General features: G+C 50.2%; 1 protein-coding gene across 7 annotated transcripts in view; it reads right to left on the bottom strand.

Annotated features, from left to right (window-relative positions):
- SH3PXD2A (SH3 and PX domains 2A) overlaps positions 1 to 24,711 on the bottom strand; it is a 229,617-nt gene that overhangs the window by 112,143 nt on the left and 92,763 nt on the right. For all 7 annotated transcript variants that reach the window (XR_012498440.2, XR_016018888.1, XM_074339099.2 and 4 more), the window contains 2 exons: positions 12,011 to 12,087; positions 2,163 to 2,254 (listed from right to left, as the gene is read on the bottom strand). Coding sequence is in view for 5 of the 7 variants with exons in the window: in XM_074339099.2 (XP_074195200.2) it covers positions 2,163 to 2,254; positions 12,011 to 12,087 (169 nt within the window). In the remaining 2 variants the exon portion in view is untranslated. The remainder of the gene's footprint in view (positions 1 to 2,162; positions 2,255 to 12,010; positions 12,088 to 24,711) is intronic.

The following is a 24,711-nucleotide window of genomic DNA, read 5'->3' as shown; positions in this document are numbered from 1 at the left end:
CAGGCGCTGAAAGGCCAGCCCAACCGGGAAGTGGCAGAGTGGAGTATGGACCTGGGGATGCTGCTGCTGGTCTCAGAGCCTCCTTCTGCCCTGGGAGAGAGAGGAAGGACGGACAGTGCGACACGGGAGACACACTGAAGCATCAGGACCACAGTCGGTCCTCCCGTGGCTCCCCAAACTAGGGAGCAAGCAGGAGGAGTGGAAAGAATATGAGCCTCTGTTTGGCACCAGCAAATTGTGGGTTCAAGTCCCAGCTCCAGCAGTGAGCCTGTTTCCTTATCTGTAGCGTGGGGAACAGGATATAGAACTCCTGGTCCACTCTGTCATGAGCCTGGCACACAGTAGGTACAGCGAGTGTGATGCTTCTCCCTCTGGTGAGAACACACATTCGTATCTCATGTTGTCATGTGCCGAGCTCCTGCCCAACCTGTCTGAGTTTCACAGATAAGGGACCTTGGAGGTAGGGAAGTCAGGGGTCAGTCACTACCCCTTTGCACAGATGAGACAAGGAAGGCGTAGGGAGTGATCTGCCTTGAAGCCGTGCGTCTAGTAAGCAGCAGAGCTGGGCTATGAAGTCAAAACTGTGCGCCTTCTCCCTGCTGGTTTTCGACTACTCCGCACTGTGAACCAAATCACTGATGGTTCTGATGGTTCGCAGCTTTGGTTTCTTACTCCTGTGGCAGCCAGCAAGGAGACGGCCTTTGTCAGGCCAGGTGAGCCTCTGGGCGGACCAGATAATGCTTTTTCTTCCCTCAGTGGGCCCCGGCCATTTTAGGCTTAGTCTTAACAGCGCACGTAAAAAGAGAAGGGCCTCTTTAGGCAGGACTGCCCTGTGTGGGTGGGCACGCTGTGCACTTTACAACCTCCGTGGGCACCATTCACAGAAAGTGCTGTATGAATGGGACCCCCGGAGCTGTGCAACCCACACCCTTGCCGTCAGCGTTTCTCCTCCCCAGCACCAGACGGCCCCCTGCTTCTCCCTACCTGTTCCAGGCAATTCCTCTGTACTATTCTCTCCCTGCCCTCTGTAATACCTATCCCATCTGCCTCTCTCTTGGCCATCCTGTTACTTTAGGTCTCAGGGGGAACACAGGTATGGAGTGAGGTGATCAGTTAGCATCCCCTTCATCACGTCTCCTCCCCAACTCTCTCCCATAACCCAACACTCTTCTCTGGCTACCTCCTTCTGCTCAGCAACTCCTGGGTGGAAAGCAGAGTTTTCTCTCCATCGAGAACCTACTGTGGGGTATGTAGGTGAGAGAACTATTCTGAGTAAGAGAGGGTGGCCATCAGGATGGAATTTGGTCCTGTGTGTGAGAAGCCAGCTTGACTGAGTGGGTCATCTTGACCACAAGGCCCAGAGTATCCTGCATCCAGAGAGACAAAAGACCTGCTTGGTTCCCTATTTCTCTCTGAAACATGGAAATAGCAGCCAGCCCTGGGCCACTAGGAATCATAAATTTGGGTTCAAGTCTGACACTTGTCACATATCCATCCAGCTGTATGACGTTGACAAAACCACCTAACTTCACTGGGCCTCAGTTTCCCCCTCTATAAACATGGCTACTAATGTCTATAATATGCCACAGGTAAAAGCCATTTGGTAACATTCCATGCACATTCGTTGTTATTTTTTACAATGATTACAAAATCTGTTGCAGCAGCTCAGGACAGCCGAGTTATCCAGCAAGAGTTTCCAGCCTGAGCAGTACAACGCCCCCTCCACCCTGCTTCTCACCCCCCCAGGCCTGCATTTCAGCTGGGAGCTTGGTAACATCAACAATTAAGAGCACTGACTTCTAAGCATGGGCATCTGAATGGCATGACCATTATATTTTCTGTTATCTCATTGTTCTTTACAATAAACTGTGAGCTAGAGAGTTTGTAGGAAAACCGGCTCCCCAAGATGCAGAGACACCCTCACTTGCCAACCATGAGATAAAGTCTGATTGGTCTGTTGAACTCTGGGCTGGAGCCAGGAGAAGGCAAACTTTGGCAATAGGCGTCTGGGAAGTGGTCCCCACTGCTTTGGCCCTTCGTTGCTTAATCTGGTTGGCCTTGCCAGCTCTCCCTCTTGTGTTCCCACACCCTGACCTGCAGGCTGGCCTCAGCTTTAGCCCACACCTGCTGAGCATACAGGAGACGCCAGAGCTCCCACTTACTCTTTTGGGGGGTTGACATCCTCTGGTCGGGCCTCAAAGAACCGAAAAACTTCATCACACTGTGAAATGTGGGGAGGCAGTCGGACAAGTGCCTGTGGAAAGACAGGAAGAAAGCATATTAGGCCTGATGAAACGGGGAAAAGGAAAACCAAAAGCAGGGTCAACTGGGGCCAACAATGGTGGGGGCGGCTCCAGAACTGTGCTGTGGAAGATAGTTAATAGCCACCCTCCCACCCAACCAGACAACTAATCAATGAATTAACCAACCAGTTAACTAATGAAATAACGCTCCATCTGTCTGTCCGTCCATCCATCCATCCCATCAACTAACCAACCAGCCAATAATCACTAATCAACCAGTCAACCAATAAAAATAACTAACTAATCAGTCAACCAACCAACCAACCAACCAACCAACCAACCAACCAACCATTCCATTAGCCAGTCAACCAACTAAACAACCAGCCAATCAAATGAAACACAAAGACCATTGAACCCTAGGTCCCAGGGCCCTCAGGAATTACTCATTCTGCATGAACCCTAAAAGAATTCCCACCTGTCCCCAGAGTAAGTCCAAGACCCTTAGCCTGACAACCCAAGGTCTTCTCCCACCAGCCTTGTCTCCCACTGGCCACACTCTAGCTGCACCAAATACTCACAGCCCCTACACACTGACTGCACAATTAACCATTTAACAACAAGTCAGTAATTCTGTCAAGGACAACAGGGTACTACCACAGAGTTTGATAGAAGTTAGGAAGTTTAAAAGGGAGGCGGGTTTTAGACTCTCAGAAGCTGAATTCTGAAGAATGGGTAAGGTTTAACTGGTCAAGGTAGGCGGGGAGATCAAGCATGGCAGTTCCAGGAGCTGAATGGGGTCAGTGGCCTGAGAGCACTGAGCAAAGGAGAGAGCCCAAGGGCCTGATCTAGCAAGGGCTTATTTAGGTTCCGTTGAGGATGCCTGGAGGAACAGTATAAGCTGAAGGGCGCAGAAAGGCTTCTTTGAGGAGTGGGCATGAGCTAGGTTAAAGGGCTTCGCAGGATTTGGACAGGCAGAGAGCAGTGCTCGTCCTATAGGAGATCACTGTCCGTCGAGGGGTGTGTGCCAGCTATGAGCTTGTGATCTAGGAAGCACTGAGTCTGTTGTTGGAAAGTGAGGGATTAGGGTCAGATGATGGTCAGAGTTCCTGCTGCATACCAGCTCAGACTCCACACCTTGCAGCCTGGGACCCCTGACCCGTCTAGTCCAATATGGAGGGATGGGGGTATATGATGAGGCCAGGTGGAACCCTGCTTCCTGGGCCCCTCAATTCAGTATGGAGAGAAAACAATGGAATGATCCTTTGGTCCAAACAGATAGGAGAGGTCACTGCCAAAGCAGAGCAGAGGGACAGGGCCAAGGGAACTCTGGGCTGGAGCGAGGAGAAGGAAAAGGAAAACCCGGGACTGTGGGAGTACGACTAACTGCTGATAAAGTGGTCAGTCGGATGGGATTCTGCCATGAGCCCGAGCCCCCCCAGCCCCATCCACCAGGGCTGCTTTGGGTACAATGACCCGATCCAGTCTCAAGCGTGCTGGGGCCTCCCTGTGTATGGTCACTGGGAACACTCATGATGAGATCATGAGGGCAGATCTCATCCACATGTTACAGATTTGGGGACAGAGACTCTGGGAGGCCATGTGGCCCACCTGCAGACCCGTCAAGGGTGGGAAAGACCATGCTGGAAGGTAAGCCTCACGTGGGAAGGGACTTTAGTCTGATCTGTCGACTGCTGTGTCTCCAGATCCTAGAAGAGTACCTGGCACAGAGCTGTCACTCAGTAAGTATAGGTTTGAATAAATGAATGAATGAATGAATGAATGAACGAATAAGGATTTTGATATGTAGAAGCTCATTATCCAATAGTAGTGGGACATGATAATGGGGCAAAAAAAAGCACACATGGTCTTAGGTTGCATCAACAAAATTATGTTGAGCAACAGGAAGTGATAGTTTAATTCTTCTGTGAGCTGGTTGGGTAACAATTCAAGTGTGGCATGGAGCACTAGGCGTCCTACCACAATGGCCCTTCTTAATGCCAAACCCACACTCGGGCAAGATGAGACAAGATCCTACCACAGCAGATAAGGCAAAACTATGCAACTCCCAGCTATTCCTTCTAGAGCCCGTGGCTTTTCTAATAGATCACAGCCTCATGAATCGCCAGGAAACAGAAAAGAAGGGAAATTAACATTTAATGAGCAACTACCAGGTGTCAGGCGCTGTCCTGGTGCCCCTGACTCTCCAATCATCTCACAAACAATGAGGGCTTTTCAGTGTGTGACTGATACGGGGGCTGTGCCCTAGTGTTACAGGGCTGAGCCAGACACAGCCCCTGACCTTGCAAGAGCACATCTTATGAGGTGTCACCCCATTTTGTCTGGGAGCTAGACATCGTTGCCTCTATTTATGATGGGGACACTGAGGCTTTTGGGGGATGAACCACAACTAAAGTAAGGGGCAGAATGAAGCCCTGTGCTCAGAAGGTAAGATGGGTGGAACCTGCCCCACAGCGTTCAAGATTTCATTTAACATTCATGGTATGTGCTGTTTTCTTCCCCAAGAAGGGTCGAAGGAAAAGGAAAGAAAAACTGAAGAAGAAGGAAAGAGAGATAGAGAGATAGGCAGAGCGAGGGTCGGGGAGAGAGAGAGAGAAAGACAGAGAGAGTGTGAGAGGGCAACGAAGAGACAGAAACAGAGACAGAAAGACAGGAGAGAGACAGAGACAGAGAGAGATGAAGAGAAAGACAGAAAGAGACCGAGACAGAGACATGGAGAGAGACAGACAGAGATGGAGACAGACACAGAGAGACAGCTATACAGAGAGATAAGAGACAGAGAGAGACAAAGAGAGAAGTGGCAACCAGGCACGTGCAGAGCAAGTGCTCCTGGCAGGAGGCAGAGGAACCCATTACCAGGGACCCAGGCTGTGGACAGCGTCGCTGGCAGGGTGACCTCCCTGAAAGGGACAGGGAGGGGATGCAAGGCACGTTTCCAGCCGGCCCAGAGTGCTAGTACCCTCTTAGCTCAGCACGCTGTCACCCACCCAGGCACAGACCCTGGTGGGGCTACAGCTCTCCCAGCACCAGTGGTGAACACAGGGGCTCTTCAAAGCCCGGCATTCTGGGGGCAGAGGACGCGTGGGCTGTGAGGGCTTCAGACAAAGGGGCTTTCTAGTCAAACCACCGCGGCATCTTTATTTAACAGGGAGCCCGAGGGGAGCTGCATTGAGGACTCGTCCTGAATTCAGGCTGACAAGAGGCTCTCAGCTCAGAGCTGTTCCGTCAGAGCCACTGCCAAGCCCAGCTCTGGCCAAAATCGTTTGGCAGGAGAGCCGAGTGCTGAGCAGTCAGTCCCGGAGGCCTGGGCTAGGGACAACTGCCAGAGCCGGGGAACCCCCACACCCAGCCGTTCTCAGAGGAGCAGGTGGGGGCCAATACATGGGTACTTCTTGGGCACCACCTCTGGCTCAGGCCTAAAATTCTGCCATGGGAAATTCCAGATGTATGCCACGAGGAGGTTAAGTCAGGTCCTTGGGGCCAGGCAGGTGTGAGTTTGAGTCCTGGCTCTGCCATTCACAGGCTGTGTGACACTGAATGGGTTATTTGCCCTCTCTGAGCTCAGTACAATGGGTTTGATATGTCACCTACCTGTTGGGAGGTTAAGTGTGGTCAGCACTATGAGAGCCTAGCACAGTACCTGGCACCAAGTAAATACAAGTATTAGCTGTTACACTATTGCCTTCATTGTCCTTAGTCTGTAGATGAAAGCAACGATGCCCACAAGAAAGAACACCAGAAGGGAGTCAGGAGACATCAACTTCTGTTCCAATTCTATGGTTGTTTCTTCTAAGATGAAGTAGACTAGCTCTGGAGTCTTACACTGTAGCGCCGGGAACACCCGTTTGAGGAGGTAAAATAAGTTCTGGGGGCACATGTGAAAAGGTGCCTTGCAGATTCCCATCTTGATCTTGAGATCACCATGTTCGCTGGCATAGCAAAGGCTCTGAGAAGTCCTGCAGGAAAGAAACCTGTAGAGCTTTGTGTGGGCCAGCATTTATTAATAACGATGGCATCCTGAGGGACTGACTCATTTAATCAAACTCCAAGAGACGGGTATGACTATGATTCCAAGTTTACAATGAGAAGAAACGAAAGCCCAGAGAAGTTAAGTAATTTCTAAGACCACACAGCTAGTAAGTAGCAAGATTTTGAATCAGGTAATCTAGTCCAGAGCCTATGCTCAGTCTGATCTGCTAACTGTACTGCCTCTAACATGACCCACAAGCTGGTTTTCCAAACAATTCTTAATTGACAGCCCATGGAACACAGATGGGACAAATCAGGCTAGAGACACTCTGAAGTGTTTTCCACCTCTAACAATCGATAGCTCCTGAAGGCCCCAAGGTGGGAGAAGGGCTGGAATGAGCATGCCCTCAGCATCTAGGGAGGGGCCACTGCCCCATGGGGCTGCTTAGATGTGTCCTGAGCTGACATCAGTCCCCTTCCAACCTTGCTGTTCTGTGATCCAGGTGGTCAGTGAGCTGGCTGACAGTAGATCTGGAGAAACAGGGCGACGGAGAAATAGGGGCAGAGGGCAGTGAATGTTTAGGCCTGGGAAAGGCGCTAAAGAGCCATCCAGGTTTTGCCATCAGCCAGTACTTCCAGGGCCTGCCTTCCCCAGTTCTAACTTGCCCTGAAGTCTCCAGCTCCTGGTAAGACTATTTTCTGGGAGCCAGTGACATGGGCCACCACTTGGCACCATGCCATCATTCCAGAGGGCAAAGATTTAGATGAGGGAGAAAGGGCGGCTGCATTGTGTGTCTCTGAGACTTCCACCCAGCTGGAAGTCAAACCCAAGCCTGGTCTTTGCAAGTGCAAGTGGCATGGGAGGGGGGCCCAGGCAGGCGGTGCCCAGACCTTCTGCTTTGAAATGACCCCCTTCCACAAAGCCCACTGCTCCCGGTAATGCCTATCCCAAGACAAAAAGCAAGGTTCTGCATTTGACAAAACAACCATAGGCGCTCTTGCTCTTTACTCGGGGTCAAACATTTTCCTCATTTTAGCAGCATCATTTTGGTTTCTAATCAATGGAAATCTCATCGGTAAAAGCCCAGTGACTCTAGGTGGGGTGGGGGCGTGGTGCGGGGCTGGAGTCCTGCCCGTTCAGCTCCCCACTCTTGGCCCCCATCCTCACCTCTGGGGCTACCTCTATCCTGCAGACCGTTCCTCCTTGACCACTTTCTAGGGAGCTGGGGGCTCACGGAACTTCTGTAACTCAGAGTATTTCCAACACAAGAGTTCTCTTTTTGAAAGATGTAAGAAGCAAATCCTTTTGAAATGGAAATAGTGTCTATATCACAGTTACAGTCTAAGCCATTTCACAAGGGATCCTAGAACATCAGGGCCTTGAGGACATGTCACCCCCCTCAGAGGTTTCCTCTGTTTGTGTGTGATCTTTGGATCTTATCATCAAATACTGACTAGACACCCATGTGGGACGAGGCTTCCTGCTTGTTAGTGAAGATGGAAAGATAACAGAGGTGGCCTTCCAGGAGCTCCTGGTCTGGAGAAGATGGACACAGAAATTACCCTCGTCTGGAGGATACATGTGTAGCATGGAGGCACACACAGGGCTTTCTGCGGAGTGGAAGAGCAGGGATAGTCAGCTTTTCCCAGGAAGTCCGGGAGAATTCTGGGAGGGGCACCACGAGAGCTGTATGCGTCCCCAGGCGAGGGGCTGGCACAGGCCAAGGGACAGAAGCCTAAGGGAGTCTGGCTAGCTGGGAATGGCTGCTCTTCCGGCAGACTAGACTACAGAGCGTGGAGGAGAGCGGTGATAGCTGAGGCCTGAGCAGCACTTGGAAGCGCCCCACAGAGGGCCTGGCTGAGCCACTCTGAGGTTCTTATGGGCAATGGGGCTCCTCTGAGAGCCTTTAAGGAGACAGGGACACAATCAGCTTTATCCCAGGCTGGAAACTACTTTCCCTAGGTCTGTCTGGACTGGAGCAGATGGAGAGAGTCTGTCAACTGGATTCCCCCAGAGGAGCAGACCACTGGGGAGGCATGGACCGGTCAGTCTTGGCTCTCTGCCTCAGTCTCCCTCATCAGTCTTGGCCAGGCCCGCCCTCAGAATGAGGACCGCAAGCACAAAGTGACTCTGCAGTCAAGGACAGAGCATGCAGGGAGCCTTGGTGCTTCTTGAAGAAGTCTGTTTTGGTTGCAACACGAACCTTTCTCTTTATTAATGAGAATCAACGATGGGCCATGGGGGAAAATTCCCACAGTGGGAGGGAAAGTACCTGGGACTAAGAACCACCACAAGTAATAAGCTCAGCACTCGAATCTGAGAAGTGGGGACAGAAATGAATGAGCCCACGAGAGCCAGAGGGTCGGGCGGGAGAACCTTACCCCTTCCAGGCCGACTGCCTTGTTGGGCTTGGAGTCCCTTCTCCAGTCTAACTACAGCCAACCCCTCATCCCTCCCACAAAGAAAGCCATTGATCCTGAAAGCACGTCTATCGCTGCAGCAGAATAATAGAAACAAGCTCAGCTTTGGGGGCAGCAAAAAAATTCTAGTCACACCCACCAAGAATTAGAGACTTGTATAAACGTCATCAACGTGGCAAAGGGGGAGTTGATCATTCTCAAACACTCTCACCCCCCCACTCCCCCACCCCCAGGATATTTATATTATCCCCTAGACAAATACTGCCAACATGTATTTCACAGGCAGGAACAGGGTAAATGGAGTCACTTACAAAATTGTTAGTCTGAGCCCCTAAAGTATAGCTCGCGCTTGTTAGTGAGATGAAAGTTTTCAACTTGTTGAGGCCACGGAACCATTAAATATTAACCGCATAACCATGTTGCCCATTAAATTAATTTATGGAGTTAAAGAAATGCCTTTGGAACCCCTCTTGATAGACACCCGGCCCTCAAGTGCCACATAAAACAATCACTGGCTGGCGCTTGGTAAATTTTCCGTGACGCTCATCCAATCTGCTCCATATATGTTTAAAATTAACACTGAGATGGGGGCTATGAAACCCCCATTAGGCGGAGGGACTGGCTGGCTGGCGAGGGCAGGGAGCTCGAAGTCTGGGGAGGTCCACTGCACGATCAGACTTTCCACGTCTGAATCCTGGCAGAGGAGCTGGCTGCTCTGTGCACAGAGCCAGTTTCACAACTTTGGGTGCGTTTGAATCCCCAGCAAATCCCGGATTCAGAGCCCATGTCGTCTAGGCAATCCAAGGACGATGTTGGGCAGACAAGCAAAGCTGCATGTGCAGGGTATTGGGAATAAAACCCCCAGAAATTCTAAGCAGCATGTCCAAGGATAAGCCTAGACAAGTGAAGGGCTGGCCACGGAGTGGACTGCACATGGCATTGACCGTGGAATTTGCTGTGGGGAACAGTGACGTTAAGGGAAACTTTGGATCCTGAGTGGCCACAGATTGGACTAGTGAAGGGCAGGTCTGTGAAGTGCAACACTGGGTGGCAGTGACCATGGAGTGCTCTTGCCTTACCCCTAATGACCATTCCAAGGTCATTCTAAGGTCTCAGACAATCAGACCACTGATCCCAGCTTTCTAGTTCAAGAGAATTAAAGGTCATTTCTGCACTGCCCCACCCCCCACAATTCTCAGAGTAAATTACGGCCTGTGAGAAGTCTGGCTGCTTGGTGAACCCATGACATTGCTCCCCGTGGCCTGTTGCCTGGCTCTGAGCCGTTCTCAGCTGCGCTAATTAGGTTAGGAGGCCCCTTCTCTTGCAGACCCCACTTAAATGGCTCCCCCAGCCACCAGCCACGCCACTGGGGCCCCAGAGCCCTCTGCATCTCATCCCGATTCAGCAGTCCTGTTCAAAGCCTGATCCCAGGAGATAAGATATTATTGGTTTCCTCCTCTAGATGATCCAGGAGGCGGCATTTTCACAGAGACCCACTGCAGAAGCCTGGCCTCTACCAGCTCAAGGAGGCAAAGAGTGATGTGAGCTATTAATCCCAACTGGAAGACACCGCCTCCCACCCTTTGCCCCCTCCTCCATTAGCTTTGCCCATTTGTTTAACTTCTTGGGAAGGGAATAAAGAGAAATAAAAGCGCAGGCTGCAGCCATCAATGTAACTGGAAATGGCAAATGCCCTTTACAGAGAAAAATGAACACAGGCACACCACGTTTTATTGTGCTTCTTCACAGATACTGCATTTTTTACAAATTGAAGGCAAGATCCTTCACCAGCAAAAGGATTACAGCTCACTTTACCATGGTGGTCTGGAGCTGAACCCGCGGTATCTCTGAAGTCTGCCTGTATTGACATGAAGAAAGGGAGCTTCTGGTTTAAGGGAATTCATCATCAGGGCATTCTTTTAGGTTACGGCAGCAAATGTGGCCAGTGCACTCTGCATAGTCACAAAATGCAGACTTAGGTTACTGGAGAGTAGATGGGAGTATTTGTCTTCCTACCGGCTTGGGAACACCAGTTAATATATGTAGCAACTTGATTCTTATTCAAACTTCTTTATTGTCAAGCATAGTGACTCCAAATTATAAAATATGAGCCCAGAAAGGGACCTTCTAACAACTCTGTGTAGGGGCGGGGCACTTCAGAAGTGACAGACACTGCGATCTACATTCTCTTCCTCAATCCCTTTCATGAACTCTGTGAAATAGTTATTTTTACATATGAGGAAACTGGGGTTCAGAGAGGTAAAGCAACTTCCCCAAAGTCACAGAGCTGGTAGGTGGGGCACGGGGATCCGACTCCAGCTCTTCTACTCTAATACCAACACTCACAACAAAACATTATCCCTCTTGCCAATCCTAAAGATTCTCGAGTCAGCCTCCACAGTAGGTTTCATTTAACTAAGAAATTCCATCTCCATTAAAGCCAGTGGTCCCCAGTGGTAACATTAAATTATTTCTGACTTGTAATAATAATAACAAAAAGGTAGCATCTCCTGAATGCTTCCTCTGTACCAGACACTACATGCTGTTGCATTATGTCTGTCAGTTCATTTCATCCTCGTGACTACTTTCTGTGGAGGTACTAGTCTCCCCCTAAGGTACAGATGTGGAAACTGAGGCTCTGGGAAGTGAAACAACTTGCCCAGGTTCATGAAACTGGTGAGAGGTTCAAACCATCCAAAGCCCATGTGCCAAGGCCTCTCATTCTCACTGCAGGGGTCCCAGGCGCTAATCCAAGTAGAAAGAAAAATGGGCTCTGTTTCATGACAGCGCTGTCGTGGTCCCATCTGCTCTTCGGCCTTGGCTGTTTTAATGCCTGTGGGTACACGCGCTTTGTGCACATAGGTGTGTGAGCACATTTATAAAGATGTGTACATGAACATCTGTAACTACCAAGACTTCTGTGAATAAACAAGTATGCATTTTGAGTGCTCCTGAACTCAGAACCAATTCCAACAACATCCCAAAAAGAATTCAAATCAACATTTCTCCTGTGTCCAGCAAATGCCACATATAGAATCCCTTCAGTAGGAAGCCCCTTAACTGAGTTTCCAAGCCAATGGAAGTGATTTAAAATAGCGTTTTGTAAACATGGAAATGTCCCGAAAGGAGTAGAGGCTCAGCTGTGAGCCCAAAGCTCTCATGTCCCAGAGGGTGGCTAGTCAGGGGGTGGCCCCTCTCAGAGGGACACCTATCCCCATCCCCTCTGGCCAGGCAACACCAGGCCTCAGGATGCATCTGCTAAACCACAGCAGAGGGTTTCGTATAGACAGCCTTCCTTCACAGAAGGACAGACTCCAGTAGATGGAGCGGCCCCTCCCACACCCCAGACACAGCCTTACCCGGCAGTATTCATCGATGGGCTTCAGCCTCCTCACAGCTACATCCCGGATGTGGCTTCTCCGGAAGAGGATTTTGCCTGGAAGAGAGATGCTTGTGAGCTGGGTGATTCCAGCTAAAGGTGCCATAGGGATCTGGGATCCCAAACCTCTCGGTCCTCTCCCTTGGCTTCTCAGCATCTCAGCTGGCCACCAAGTGCTACCACCTCTGCCCATTGTCAAGGAAACGAGAGAGGAGCAGTCACCTCTTTCAGGGGGCAGGAGGTGCCTAAAGCTCAGGGCCCAGGATCTCTCTGGCAGCTTTGGAGCCCCAGAAGCTGCCATCTTGTCCAGGTCACCTTGTGTGGGTCTAATGGCAAGATCAATGCCCACACGTGAGATGGCTCCCAAGTGACCTCACAAATAAATACAAATGATGGCCCAACCCACACACTGTGTTTTGTTTTCAGGCCCATCCCTCCTTGAGAAATCAGCATTCATTCCTGCCAACGAGGCAGCAATTCCTATTCTTCGTTTAGGTGGGTGGCTATTTCCAGGGCAGGCACAGGCCAATGCCCAGGAAGCCTGGCTGTTCCAGCCTGACTGTTCACCATCCTCTCTCTGCACGCAGCCTCCAGCCGTCTGGGCCACTGCACTGCTTGGCTGGTATACCCCTCTACAGGTATGGGCAAGGCTTACAGGAAATACCAGCCCCTCAAACCTTCTCAGCAGTCTCCTCGGAGCTAGCCGAATTCAATTACAACAAAACAATCAATGCTTAGTCCTTTTACAGTTGGTTAAATTTAGAATCTGAACTCCTTGGTCTGATATTCAAAGTCTAACACAGCTGACATTTCTGTGCCCAGGGGCCGTCAACGTCTAGGGCCAAAGCCCTTTGCAGAGGCCTTCCTTGATTGGTCAAGCTGGGAGTCATCTCCACCATTCCAGAACATCCACACACTTTGTTCACTCCTAAGGCTTTTGCCACATTCTGCTGTGTATTACAGCTATTTGTGAGTCCCCGTCAACCAGGGGCCTGTCTGACTCATCTTAAGGCCCACAGAGCCTGGTACATTGCAAACTGCTCACCTCACAGCTATAACAGGCATCTATTGTCCGAGGGCACCTGACTTTCCCCTGGAGAGCCTCCCTCTTCCATTCCTATGCTCGTGGTTCAGATGAAGCTAACCACACCCCCTGGCAACAAGGGTAGGCATGGGACCCCACCTAGAACACCAGAGTTCCAGTAATTGGCACACAGATGGGCAGGGAACCGGGTCTGGAACAGTGAGGACCAGCTCTGAGACTTCTGCTGGTGCCCTTTCTCCCATAGCAACTGGCAGGATGAAAGCATTGAGCTTCTAGTGGCCATCTTTATTCCTGCCTGACAAGGAAACTGACGGAGAGAAAGGATCTGTGCCTGCCACGAGGTAGGTGTTCAATACATATTTCTTGAATGATTGTAAAGCAGAGCCAAGAGATGGTGAAGGGCAGATTCCTTTGACATCATTTGAGCACCTAGATACAGCTGTTCCTGAACCCAGAGTCTACCTGGTACTTTCCTTGTATAAAACAAAAGAATTATTTTTTACTTAAACTAGATGGAGATGGATTTTTCACCTTGCATTAAAGAAGTCCTAATTGAGATGATTGCCATTGCATATGGACATATTTGTAGACTGCGTGTTTTAATGCACTTAAGCTTCCTCTGTCGAGGTCCAAATGAAGTACTAAGAAAGGCATTGCCTTGGTTTAAGTTGTTGCCCCAGAAGCAGACCCAGAGCCAAGGAGTCCACCACGAGTCGTTTACTGGGAAAGTGATTCTGGGACATCCCAGCGGTGGCATACAGAAGGACGTCAGGAAAAGGAAGAAGTATTACAGAACCAGTTAATCATGGTGGGCCTCCAGAGTGCAGTTCTGTTGGGGAACTCGGGGGGATAATGCAGACCACACCACAGAGGTATCACACCTCCGAGGGCAAGGAGGCTCGTGGGGATTCACCCACCAACCCCACTTGTCGTTGAGCTTCTGAGCGCATTAACTCTCCGGCACCTCTGGCTGAGTGCGCCCCTCTGTGGCTAGAACAAAGCCCCCAGTTGTTCCCTGTGGCAGGTAGAGGTGAATGGTAAGGGGACCTGGGGGGCTCTGACAGCAGCTGCAACAGCCATCCCTGATTTCCCTGTCACCACAGGTACTGGTCACCAGCCCTGTTCCAGGGGAACACCTAACTCATCATGTCCTGTGTGACTTGTTTCCCATTCACATCTCTCATCTCTCCACACATGGTGTGAACGGAAGATCATGGTCTGCAGCTCCTTCCTCTTGGCGCCACAAGCTCCACTCAGCACAAGGCTTTGCATACAGCAGACGCTCAACAGGTACTTGCTGGTCCATTCACTTTCCTCTCCCAGACTCTCCCTCAAGCTCTCCTTCCTCCCTTTCTCTCTGCAGCCAGGCAGAGGGGCCACCTCCCCGTCAGAGGGATGACACACTGCAGACTGGACAATGACATCAAGACGAATCGGCTCCACCACGTGCTCCTTTTGAAAGGAGATAAAACGTGATTGATCAAGACACTGCAGGCGGCCGCTTTTCCTTGGGGGAAGATGTCACAGATTTGGTATTCCTGGCCTCTGCCTCCTGCCCTTTTTTGGTTGCCTGTCGCTTTATTGCCTGCATGTTGCAGTAGCATATGTGTGCAGCCATGGGGACGGTGTGTAAACACAAACACATGGAATGAGGATACCTACTCTCAGGAATGACAAAATGACAGACAATCCTGATGCTGGGTTTCTGAGCCTTCGACCTAAGCCAGTCACCCGGCAGGAGCTGGAGGCCCTCAGGCCCAGTGGCACCAGCAGTCAAGCAGTATCTCACAGGAACTTGAAGGACTCATCTAAGAAGTAGAGGAAAACAAAGAAGAGACCACTGGAGGGTCCAGGGCCCACAGAGCTAGCACTGCCATGCGTTCTTTTTGAAATGAAACAAAAATGCGACTTATCCATTCTCCAAAAATTGTACTCCTGCCCTTTTGCATCCTGTGGGAGGACAAAAAGGAGAGAGATGGGGAAACAAACTAGGTCCCTTTCCCAGGCCCATCTCAAGGCTGACCCAACCTCTGACTGAGTTTGTTATGTCGAGATATATAGGTAGAGATAGAAATAGATCAGATAGGACCTGATCCATTTGCACAGACGGAACTAGCAAAAAACAAAAGTTAAAGAACAATGAAGGCCTCTAGAAGGTTCAGAGGTTCGGAGAAGGAAGGGATGGGGGTGAGTGAGGTAGAGAAATAGGTGGGAGGGCTTTTCACCCAAGCTGGCACGGGACCCCCACCTTGTCCCTTGAGCCCCCCTCTGCAAGGTCCAGCCCCTTCCATCCCCTCCACAAGGCCTGTGGGTCTGTTGCTCTGGTGCAGTCAGAGGAGAATTTCTGTACAAGCTATTTCCCAGTTGATTTTTTGGAATCCCAACAGGGCTTCTCTCTTTCCCGCTGAAATCCTGACAGGAGCAACGTTTTCTTTTCTTGGGGCTTTGGCACAGGCACCAGGGGTTGGAGGGGGGAGAGGGAGGGAAGATCTGGAAGGGATTCTACAGCCTTGACTTCTCTGTTAGGAATCCAAACCGCATTCTGAAAGCCAAACCAGTGACCATATTAAAAGGGAGAGAGACAAAAAGAAGGAGGAAAATCCCCATTAAGGAAGCCGAGACCACAGGGCATTAAAGGCCGCTTGTAAATGTAATTCAGCCCGTTTATGGCGAGGCCAGGCTCCTGCCAGTCTTCAAAGCCATGCAGATGCTGCTCCAGAAAAATGATAAGCATCATAGGGAAGATTACACACAGGGCACGAAACAGACCTCAGGACTTATCTCATTCCTGAGAGCAGAGAAGAAAGCTGCCGAGCATGTAAATAGAGGTTCTTCTTCCTGTCACTTTGGGTTGGGCTTAGAAGGTGGGATTCAGTAGAAGGAGCTGGGGCCTTGGCCGGCCAGAGTCCTGGGCTCAAATCCTGCCTGGGCCATGGGCTGGCTGTGTGACCGGTCCCTCCTCCCCTGGGGCCTCTGCATTCTCATCAGAAAACCAAAGGGCTGGGGCTCCTCCAGAGGTCCTAAGATTTATTCAGTGGGGGTGATGGAATTGAGAGAAGCAGAGGAGTGAGACCAGTGGTTACAGTGGGTAAGCGCTGACTCCATGCCCGGCACAGGCTGAGAGCTCTTCATTGGGTTCTCTCCTTAATCCTCATGACTTTGAAGAAAGTACTTTTATTATCCCCACTTTGCCCAGGAGGAGATGTGGCTCAGAAAGGTTGAAGGACTTGTCCAAAGTCACACAGCTATTAAGTGGCTGAGTTGGCATTTCAACCTGGGGTTTTGGAGCTCGGATAGTGAAGGAAGAAGGAAGGCAATGAATCCAGAGTTCTCTGGGCTCAGATCTCACTTTGAGAGCCATGGTGAGGACTTAGGATTTCACTGTGTGTGTGTGACAGGGCATTACTGACATCCCCTCCATGGCAGGAGCTGTGCTGGTCTGGAGAACAGTCATGTGAGGGGCTGACTGAGAATTAAGTAATAACGACGGAGGGTGCAATATGCCATAGCGCATGGTGTACACGCAGGTCTCTGCCTATCAGATACAAGTGAATGAATGACTGATTGAGTGAATGGATGAGCATGAATAGATGAACGAGAGTGAAAGAATTAACAGATCAACAAAGCAGCGAACGAGAGGGGATCTAGTGTCTAGTGGACTAGGGTGAGAAAGAGTTCCCGAAAGAGCAAACCTGTCCTTTAAAGGACCCTTCCTCCAGCCCCTTTCTGCCATCTCTCCTCCTCCACCTGCCCCCCCCCGCCCCCCGCCCCGGGATCAGGGGGATGCTCACCCTCACAGCGGGTGGGCATCACCTGGGGAAGGTCGATCTTTGCTCCACCCCAAATCTGGCCTGACCTCAGCACAAGTGTCCACTCTGGGACAGGACACACATGTGGGGCACTGACTCGGGAAGCTTCACAAGCTTGTGTGGCAGGTATTTCTCCCTCCCTCCCAGGATACCAGACATTTCATGAGGCATCTTAGTGGCATCTGATGGGTCTTAGAGCAGTTAAACCCCTAAGCCCACCACTGCCTCCCGGGTCCTCCTTATGAAATGTGGTACCCATGGGTTTCCTTGAGCAGAAGTCAGGGGAACAAGGACCCAGGAAGAACAGAAACACCAGACACAGCACCACTAGCCAGGGAACCCCCTACCCAAGAGGGGTCTGTAGAAACCTCCATGAACTAGGTACTTGTTCTTACAAACGGGGAAACACCCACTGTACAGGGGTGATAAGAGGGCACTGACTACAGGGGTAATGGGACAGGGCTGGCCTCAGGGCCTCTTCTGGTCTGTCCTGGCTGACCTATTCTTGGCAGCCTCTCCTCTCCAAGATTCACAGTGTCCATGAATGAATGTACACATCCTTGCATAACTCCCTCTTCCTTGCTTTTTCTGCCATGTGGCATGCCATCCATCCATCCATCCATCCATCCATCCATCCATCCATCCATCCATGCCTGTCTTGATGGAGGGCTTGCTTCATGTGCCGGGACCACGGCAGCAAAAGAGACAATTGAGGGCCCTGTTCTCAAGGTGTTTTACTTTCTAAGTGGGGAAGGGTGTGCGTGGAAGGGATACAGTATACAATCTCATATCTAGTAAGTAGTTTGGTTGCACATATATGTTTCCCCCACTTATATAAAGAGAATAAAATCGGGTAATGGGAAGGGGCATGCCTGGGGAGTGGGAGAATTCAGGTAGTGGTCAGAGAAGTCTCTGAGATCAGTGGAGACGCTGCGAAAGAGAAGGAACCCGTCATGCAAGGCTCTGGAGCAGAGGCCACTTTTGGGGGAGACTCCATTCAACTGACCACAGGGGGTTATGGGAGAGTCCACAACAGGACTGGCAGACACCTGATGGGGTCTTGTATTCCTAACTGGGTTGCCATCCCCGAGGGCAGGGACGACTTCCTGTACTCCTTTCCTCTCTGGCAAGGAGCTGGGTATAATGAATGTGCGTGCTGCCTGCACCCTCGGGACAGGGGAGTGTGTGGCGAGAGTGGGTCGGGGGGGTCTCTGGACCCTGAGAGGGGAGAAGCAAGCTGTGAGATCTGAGAGCTGAGTGAACGTGGGGATGCAGGGGGTGGGGGTGGGGGTCCTCTCTGGCTCTGCTGGCTGATGTGGCTCCCAGGAGAGAAGAGACAAATTTCCCGGAAAAGTTGGAGGAAAGATGTGAGAGTTACTAGAGAAACATCCCCCTGAAGAGACAGGTATGCTCATAGGGTATGCTGTGGTCTGAATGCTTGTGTCCCCTCAAAATTCATATGTTGAAATCCTAATGCCCAGTGTGATGGTACTTGGAGGTGGGGCTTTTGGGAGGTGATTAAGTCATAAGGGTGGAGTCCTCAAGAATGGGATTAGTGCTCTTTAAAAAGAGGTACCACGGAGCTCCCTAGCTCCTCCCTCATGTGAGGACCCAGCAAGAAGTCTGCATCCCGGAAGACGGCCCGCACCTGACCCTGCTGGCACCATGATTTCAGATTTCCAGCCTCCAGAACTATGTGAAATAAATTCCTGTTCTTTATAAGCTCCTCAGTCTGTGGTGTTGCTACAGCAGCCTAAACAGAATAAGACAGGGTGACAAGACACAGGCAATGCCCGTGGGGAAGAAAAGGAATAATCAGTCTTCTTCAACCTTCTGCTCCCACAATGCTCTCTCAAGACCTCTGACCTGCCGCAGTGTGGGGACAGCAGGCCACCTGCTCACCTGCTTTCAGCCCCTGATGTAGCTGAGATGACACTCCCTCCCCCCTAACCGCACTTCTCCCCCAGCCTTGGGCCTGGCTCAGATTACACTCTGCCACCCAATCTTCTCACCTGCATCGCCTGGCTTTGCTTATCCATTACTCAGACCAGTAGAGACAAGGGGCAGTTTGGCTGGGGTGAGGCTGGAGTAGTGGGCACACAGGTACTGGAGGGACATGGTCCCGATGGGGAAGGTCCGTGGCCCAGGGGGTCCTGATTCCATGCCCTGAGTTTTGGTTCCTACGAACCTCTCTCTTTCAGATTCATGCCAAAACCCCACCTCTGGTTGAGAGTCTAGCATGGTAGGCATCTGTGGGTTTTGCCTGTCAGCATTTTTATTACCGTGCCCTCCTTCATTCTCAGTCTGTGTGATGTCAGTGGGGCTCATTTCACGCAAACTCCTGGGGTTGCCAATCAATCCAGTGCAGTTATGAGCATATGACTCAAATTGGTCCAATAAGAATCAGCCTGGGACTTTTGCTGGAACTATTAGAAAGAGAAGTGCTCTCTTTCAGCAGGAGTTGCTAACTCACAAACTGTAAGCCGCACGTTGCCAGGGAGCATCTCTGCATATCTTTGGGGAAAGCCTGTGTGTGAATGAAGTCAACAGAGAAGAAAGCAGAGCTGAGAGCTAGAAAGACACCTGATTTAGTCACCTAGATCCAGCCATGCCTGAAATTATCACCCTGAAATTTTCAGTTATGTGAACCAATAAATTCCCCCCCACCCCCACTTAAAAAACCACATGGAGATGGGTGTAGTCCTTGTCACCGGGAAGCTCCTGACTAGTACATCTGGCTCTGCCACTGACGTCGTGTGACATGAGACGAGTTACAACCTATTTAAACCTCAGTTTCTTCAAACTGCAACATGGGTGTGATAACGCCTAACTCAAAGGATTATTGCGAGGAGTCAATGCACTAGTGTATAAAAACATCTAACACAGAGTCCAGCCTATAATACATTTTGAACCAATGGGATCTCTTATGAGCTGACAATTAGGTCCAACCTGGCCCTGCCCATCTCCTCACTGGCCACATGGAATCCAAGCACTACAGTGTTTCCTAGGCAGGCAGGCATCCATCTACGTGGCTTCCCCGCCCAAGACCAAATACTAACTCCCCTCAGCCTGCAACTTTTCCTGATTCAGACCCCCAACCCCAAACACAGGGAGTGTCCCACATGGCTCGAGTTTCTCCCCTGAGGTCTGCTCCTCTGTTGGCCCAATTCTAAGAGCTGAGAACATAACACAGTGGAGACACAGTGATTCCTCACTCCATTCGCCCAGCCTTAGGCACTCTAGGATGACTCACATAGGTAAGTCTCCCCACTTGGCTCCCTCCGCCCCTTTTCCAAACACTTAGGGAAAGAGACTTGCAAAAATTCACTGGGGTTTTGCCACAGATCAAAACCTTAATCCTCTTGTAGGCACAGCATGCATACAATAACAATTAGCATATATCTAGGAAGGGAAAATGGTCTTCCAAATTCTGGTTTGGAGTTTTCCACACCTGGCGCAGAGCCAGGCTTACAGGAGCAAAATCCTTCATTCCCCCATCGTCCGTGGGGCCGGTGGGATTTATGGGCGTCTGCTAGAGATAAAACACCTAGTTCTGGCACACTAGAGGTTTAATATATCTTTACTGAACCAAATGGAATTGAAGGCTTTTTGAGCAGCTTTATAGAGCCACGGGACCAGAACAATTTCTTTTTTAAAAAAAAGTCTTTGTGCGTATAAAGTATAAATATACAAGTGGGAAAGTACACATGCATTTGTATAACTTCATGAATTTTCACAAACTGAACCTATCTATGTAACCAGCACCAAGAAACGGAGCGCTGCCTGTACCCCAGAAGACCTTCACGGCACCGGAACAGCTTGTAGGTGGGGTTTGTCAGCTCTTCTGAACCGGTATGGATATCAGAACTCTAGACAGACTGGGTGACATCTATTGCAGACAAGGGGCACTAACACATTTATTGAGTTTAGTAATATTTACTCTTACTTTCTCTAGGTTTATTTAAAAATACATGCTTTATGATTTGATTCAAGTTGCAGCAAATTTAAGTGCATAGTGAATCTGGATCCCTGAAATGAGGTCCCTTTTAATTGTGAAATGTGAGTACACTTTTTGATTTATTAATTGTTGTACACAAGGCGTAAATGCTTACCTGTAGGGTTAGCTTTAGGAAGAATAGTGTGAACAGAAACAAAACCCCTGAGTCTGCCAACTCATTCTCCTTTGCTCTAGAGAATGTCCGGGGTTGGTCTTTAGCCCCGACACAGACTAGAGAAATTTCATTAGTTGTAAGATCTACTTTGAATTACAGGCTGCCAGGTAAGAGCAGGCCAGGTCTTACAAATCACCTATAAGGTAGTCAGTGATTCCCAGTAGATGTCAAATCAGAGAGCGACATTGGCCACAATGACACTGTGCATTGGCGGGCACGTGAGCTGGCTCAGCCGGGCTCTGGGGGGCAGACAGAGCACTGGAGTTGACTTCTGGGGTGGCCCTTAGCCGCATGGAGAAGAGAGGCTTTGTGATCAAATATAACAGTTCTTAAAGTGGCCAAGCTGGGGACAAATGCCACTTGAGTTCCTTAGGGCATAGGTTATGGTCTCCTTAGGGCACAGGGGTTCCTTAGGGCACAGGTTATGGTCTCATTCAGAGCCAGGTTTGGACAGTGCTGAGCATACCCTGGAAGGTACTTGGTAAACCCTGGGTGATATATGCACTAATGAGACCGTAGCAAAAGCTAAGGGCACTGGCCTTCACGGCCATAGCCTCATGGGTCAGATTTCACCTTCAGGCTGTGCTTTGCTATTCTTAATCCAGTGGGAAAGTTCAGAAAAAAACACACCAAAATCTAGGACGGTTCAGCTGCTGGCAGTGGGATCAAAGTATGTGGGCTGCCAAAGTGAGAGGCTCCAGCCTTTAGAACCCTGTGGCCTGGGTACATGACCCTTCCCGAGCATCTAATGTACCAACGGGATTCTAGGGCTCAGATATGGATTAGAAACAGCACACGGGACAAGCACAGCACACTGCTGGGCACACAGGAGGGGTTGGCACAAGATGCCTGCTGTTAGGGGGAAAGGTGGGGCCAAGTCGCTTGATGTATGGCCAACAGCCCATATGAGCTGCAGGGTGACTTTTTGTCCCTATCCTCCCCACCCCCATTCCTAGTCCATGTTCTATCCAGCAGCCAGAATCATATTCTTCAAATGAAACCTTTTCTTTAACCTTCCAGTGACTTCCCAGTGCACCAAGAATAACACCTAAACTGCTTTCCCTGGCCTGCAAGGCCATGCAGGATCTGGCTCACGTCTCCCTCTCTCTGATCTCATCTCATCACGCCAGCCATGGGCTTCAATTAGTGCCACAAACACAGCCAGTTCTTTCCCACCTCGGGGCCTGTGTACACACTGTCCTCTCTCCTAGGACACGGTTCCCACTGCCCTTTGCATGGCTAATGCCTTCCATCCTGCAGCTCACCTCGTGGGGAGGCTTGGGAGGGCCTCTCCGAGTAAGGGAGGCCTCTCTCCACTCTCTCCCAGGCCTTCCTTGTTTCCCTGCTAGAACTCACCATGATTTGGGATGATCTTGCCTCTTCCAATGAGATCTTGTACCTCATATATCTTGTTTACTATTGTATCCTCAGTCCCCAGCACAAGGATGGATCCATGTGGCCTTGTGTTGACATTTGCTGAATGGATAGATAAGTGTGAGTGTGTGTGTGTCGACACACGCTCACTCTAGACTGTCTCCCTCATTTATACACACACACCCCCTCTGAGGGAACTAGCACTGTAGCTCACTCCACACATGCTGGGCTGCTGGCTCAGAGTGGGGCTGTGGCAGAGACGGACTCGCCCTCCAGGACCCAGACAGAACGGGGCCAGAGAGTGTGGTTAACTCAGAGCCGGCATCAGGGCCAGGCTGTCCCCACTCTGTGTGGGTGTGGGGATGGCGGGTGTGGTGGGCAGTGGCTCGGCACCCTCCCTGTGGGAGGCCGGGAATAAAGGGCCCCATTCAGCCAGTGCAGCCTCAGCTCCTTTCCTGCCTGGGGAGGCTGCCCTCAGGAAAGGGGACTGTGGGACGCTGGGCAGAGCTTCCAGGCAGCCTCTCCCTGTGGCATGGCTCACAGTGGGGGGTGGGGGCAGGGGTACAGGTAGGAATGAGCCAGGCAAAGGGAAGTGGAAAGCATGTTCCAGGCAGAGGGAAGAGCCTGAGCAAATGTCCAGAGATAAAGAGATGAGACACATCTGATAAGCTGAAGTACGTCAGTGTGGCTGGAGAGTGAGTGTGAATAAGTGTGAGTGAGTGTGTGTGTGTGTGTGTGGGGGGGAGGGTGTTGAGAGGTTGCAGGGTGTGGCTATGAATGGTACCAGAAGAGACTGAGGGGTAATGGGCAATCAGTAACATGGGTCTCACAGAGCAAAGCAGAGCCATTAAAGTTGTGTATTTCAGAAATACACACCTGAGTTCCTGAACTGACAAGGCTGAGGACCACAATTTTAACCTGAGGGGACACAGCATCTTCAGACTCTTTCGATACCCTTCTTCCTCAAGGGTCAGGAGAAGGGGGTGGGGGGTGTAGACCAGCCTTCAGAAGGTTCTTGACTATAACCTTCTGAATCAAAACCATGCGGGTAAGCCATTCCTGAATTCCCAGGCCTCAGGAACTGGGGGAGATAATAAATGTTTACTGTTGTTTTAAGCCGCTCAATAGGGGGTGGGGGGTAATTTGTTATGCAGCAATAGGTAATTGATCAGGGCCCAGCTCTGCTCAGGAGAGGGAGAGTCTCTGAATTACGTGAGCCAGAGATATTTAGGGTGTTGGTTACAGAGGCAGATTCCTGAGATTTACCCAGAGCCCCTGAATTAGATGGAAGGGGGTGGGGGCAGGGGAAAACTGTATTTTTTATAATGCCCCCTGAGTGATTCTCACGTACCTTTGGGGCTGAGAGGTCCTGAGCTAATCTAACCCACCTGACAGATCTGAAGAGACTCAGAGAGCAGATGGTTTGCTCCTTATTGCACATCTAAGCTGAGGCAGGCCTTGGCCTAGAATCAGCTCCAGACTCCTGCTCCAGTGCTCGACTTATGTCCTCCTTTGTTCATTTCAGGTTGCTTTTTTGAGAGGCGTGGGCTTTCTTTTTTTCCCTTTTATTTATGTTTAAGATTTGCATGTAGGAAAATGCTACACATTAATTGTTCATCTGCTTAAGAGCTTGCTTTGCTTGAGAGGAACTATGTCAGCCAAAGGTGGGCCTAACACTAAAAAGGGTAGGGGGTACTAGACTATGCAGAGAGCCTGGCACTGCTGCAGGACACTGCGTTGGAAAAGGCACTTGTGCCTTCCCAGATTCCTCAGCTCCAGGCATTTCTCCCAGGCAAACAAATGCAGTGTGTCCAAGGCAGGGACAATGAATAAGGACAGTGAGGACATCTACCTTAACCCCCACCAAACTGTCACCCAGGTAGGTAAGAATAATAATTCCACTTTCATTTGTATAGCCTATGTGGGCTTAGAAAGAATTCACGTACAATCTTACTGAATTACCTTTGCAGACAGCAAGGTAGGCAGGTCTGGTGCCCATTCATTCATTCACTTAACACATTTGTTGAACAGCTACTATGTGCCAGGTAATACTCTAGGCAGGGGGAATATATATGGATTTCTTTATTTAATAAATGTTTATATGTGTCTGCTATGTGCCAGGCACTGGCTTAAACACTTTACAAATATTAACTCACTTAATCCTCAAAACAGCCCAACAAAGTAGGTAGCACTATTCTTCCCATTGAATGAAGAAATTGAAGTACAGAGAGGTTAAGTAACTTTCCCAAGGCCAAACGCAAATAAGGGGCAATATGAGGAT

The sequence above is a fragment of the Rhinolophus sinicus genome, chromosome 15 (genome assembly GCF_057876585.1).
Source record: "Rhinolophus sinicus isolate RSI-liver-muscle chromosome 15, RSI-T2T, whole genome shotgun sequence".
Classification (NCBI taxonomy): domain Eukaryota; kingdom Metazoa; phylum Chordata; class Mammalia; order Chiroptera; family Rhinolophidae; genus Rhinolophus; species Rhinolophus sinicus.
This window is presented reverse-complemented; position numbering and strand designations above follow the sequence as displayed.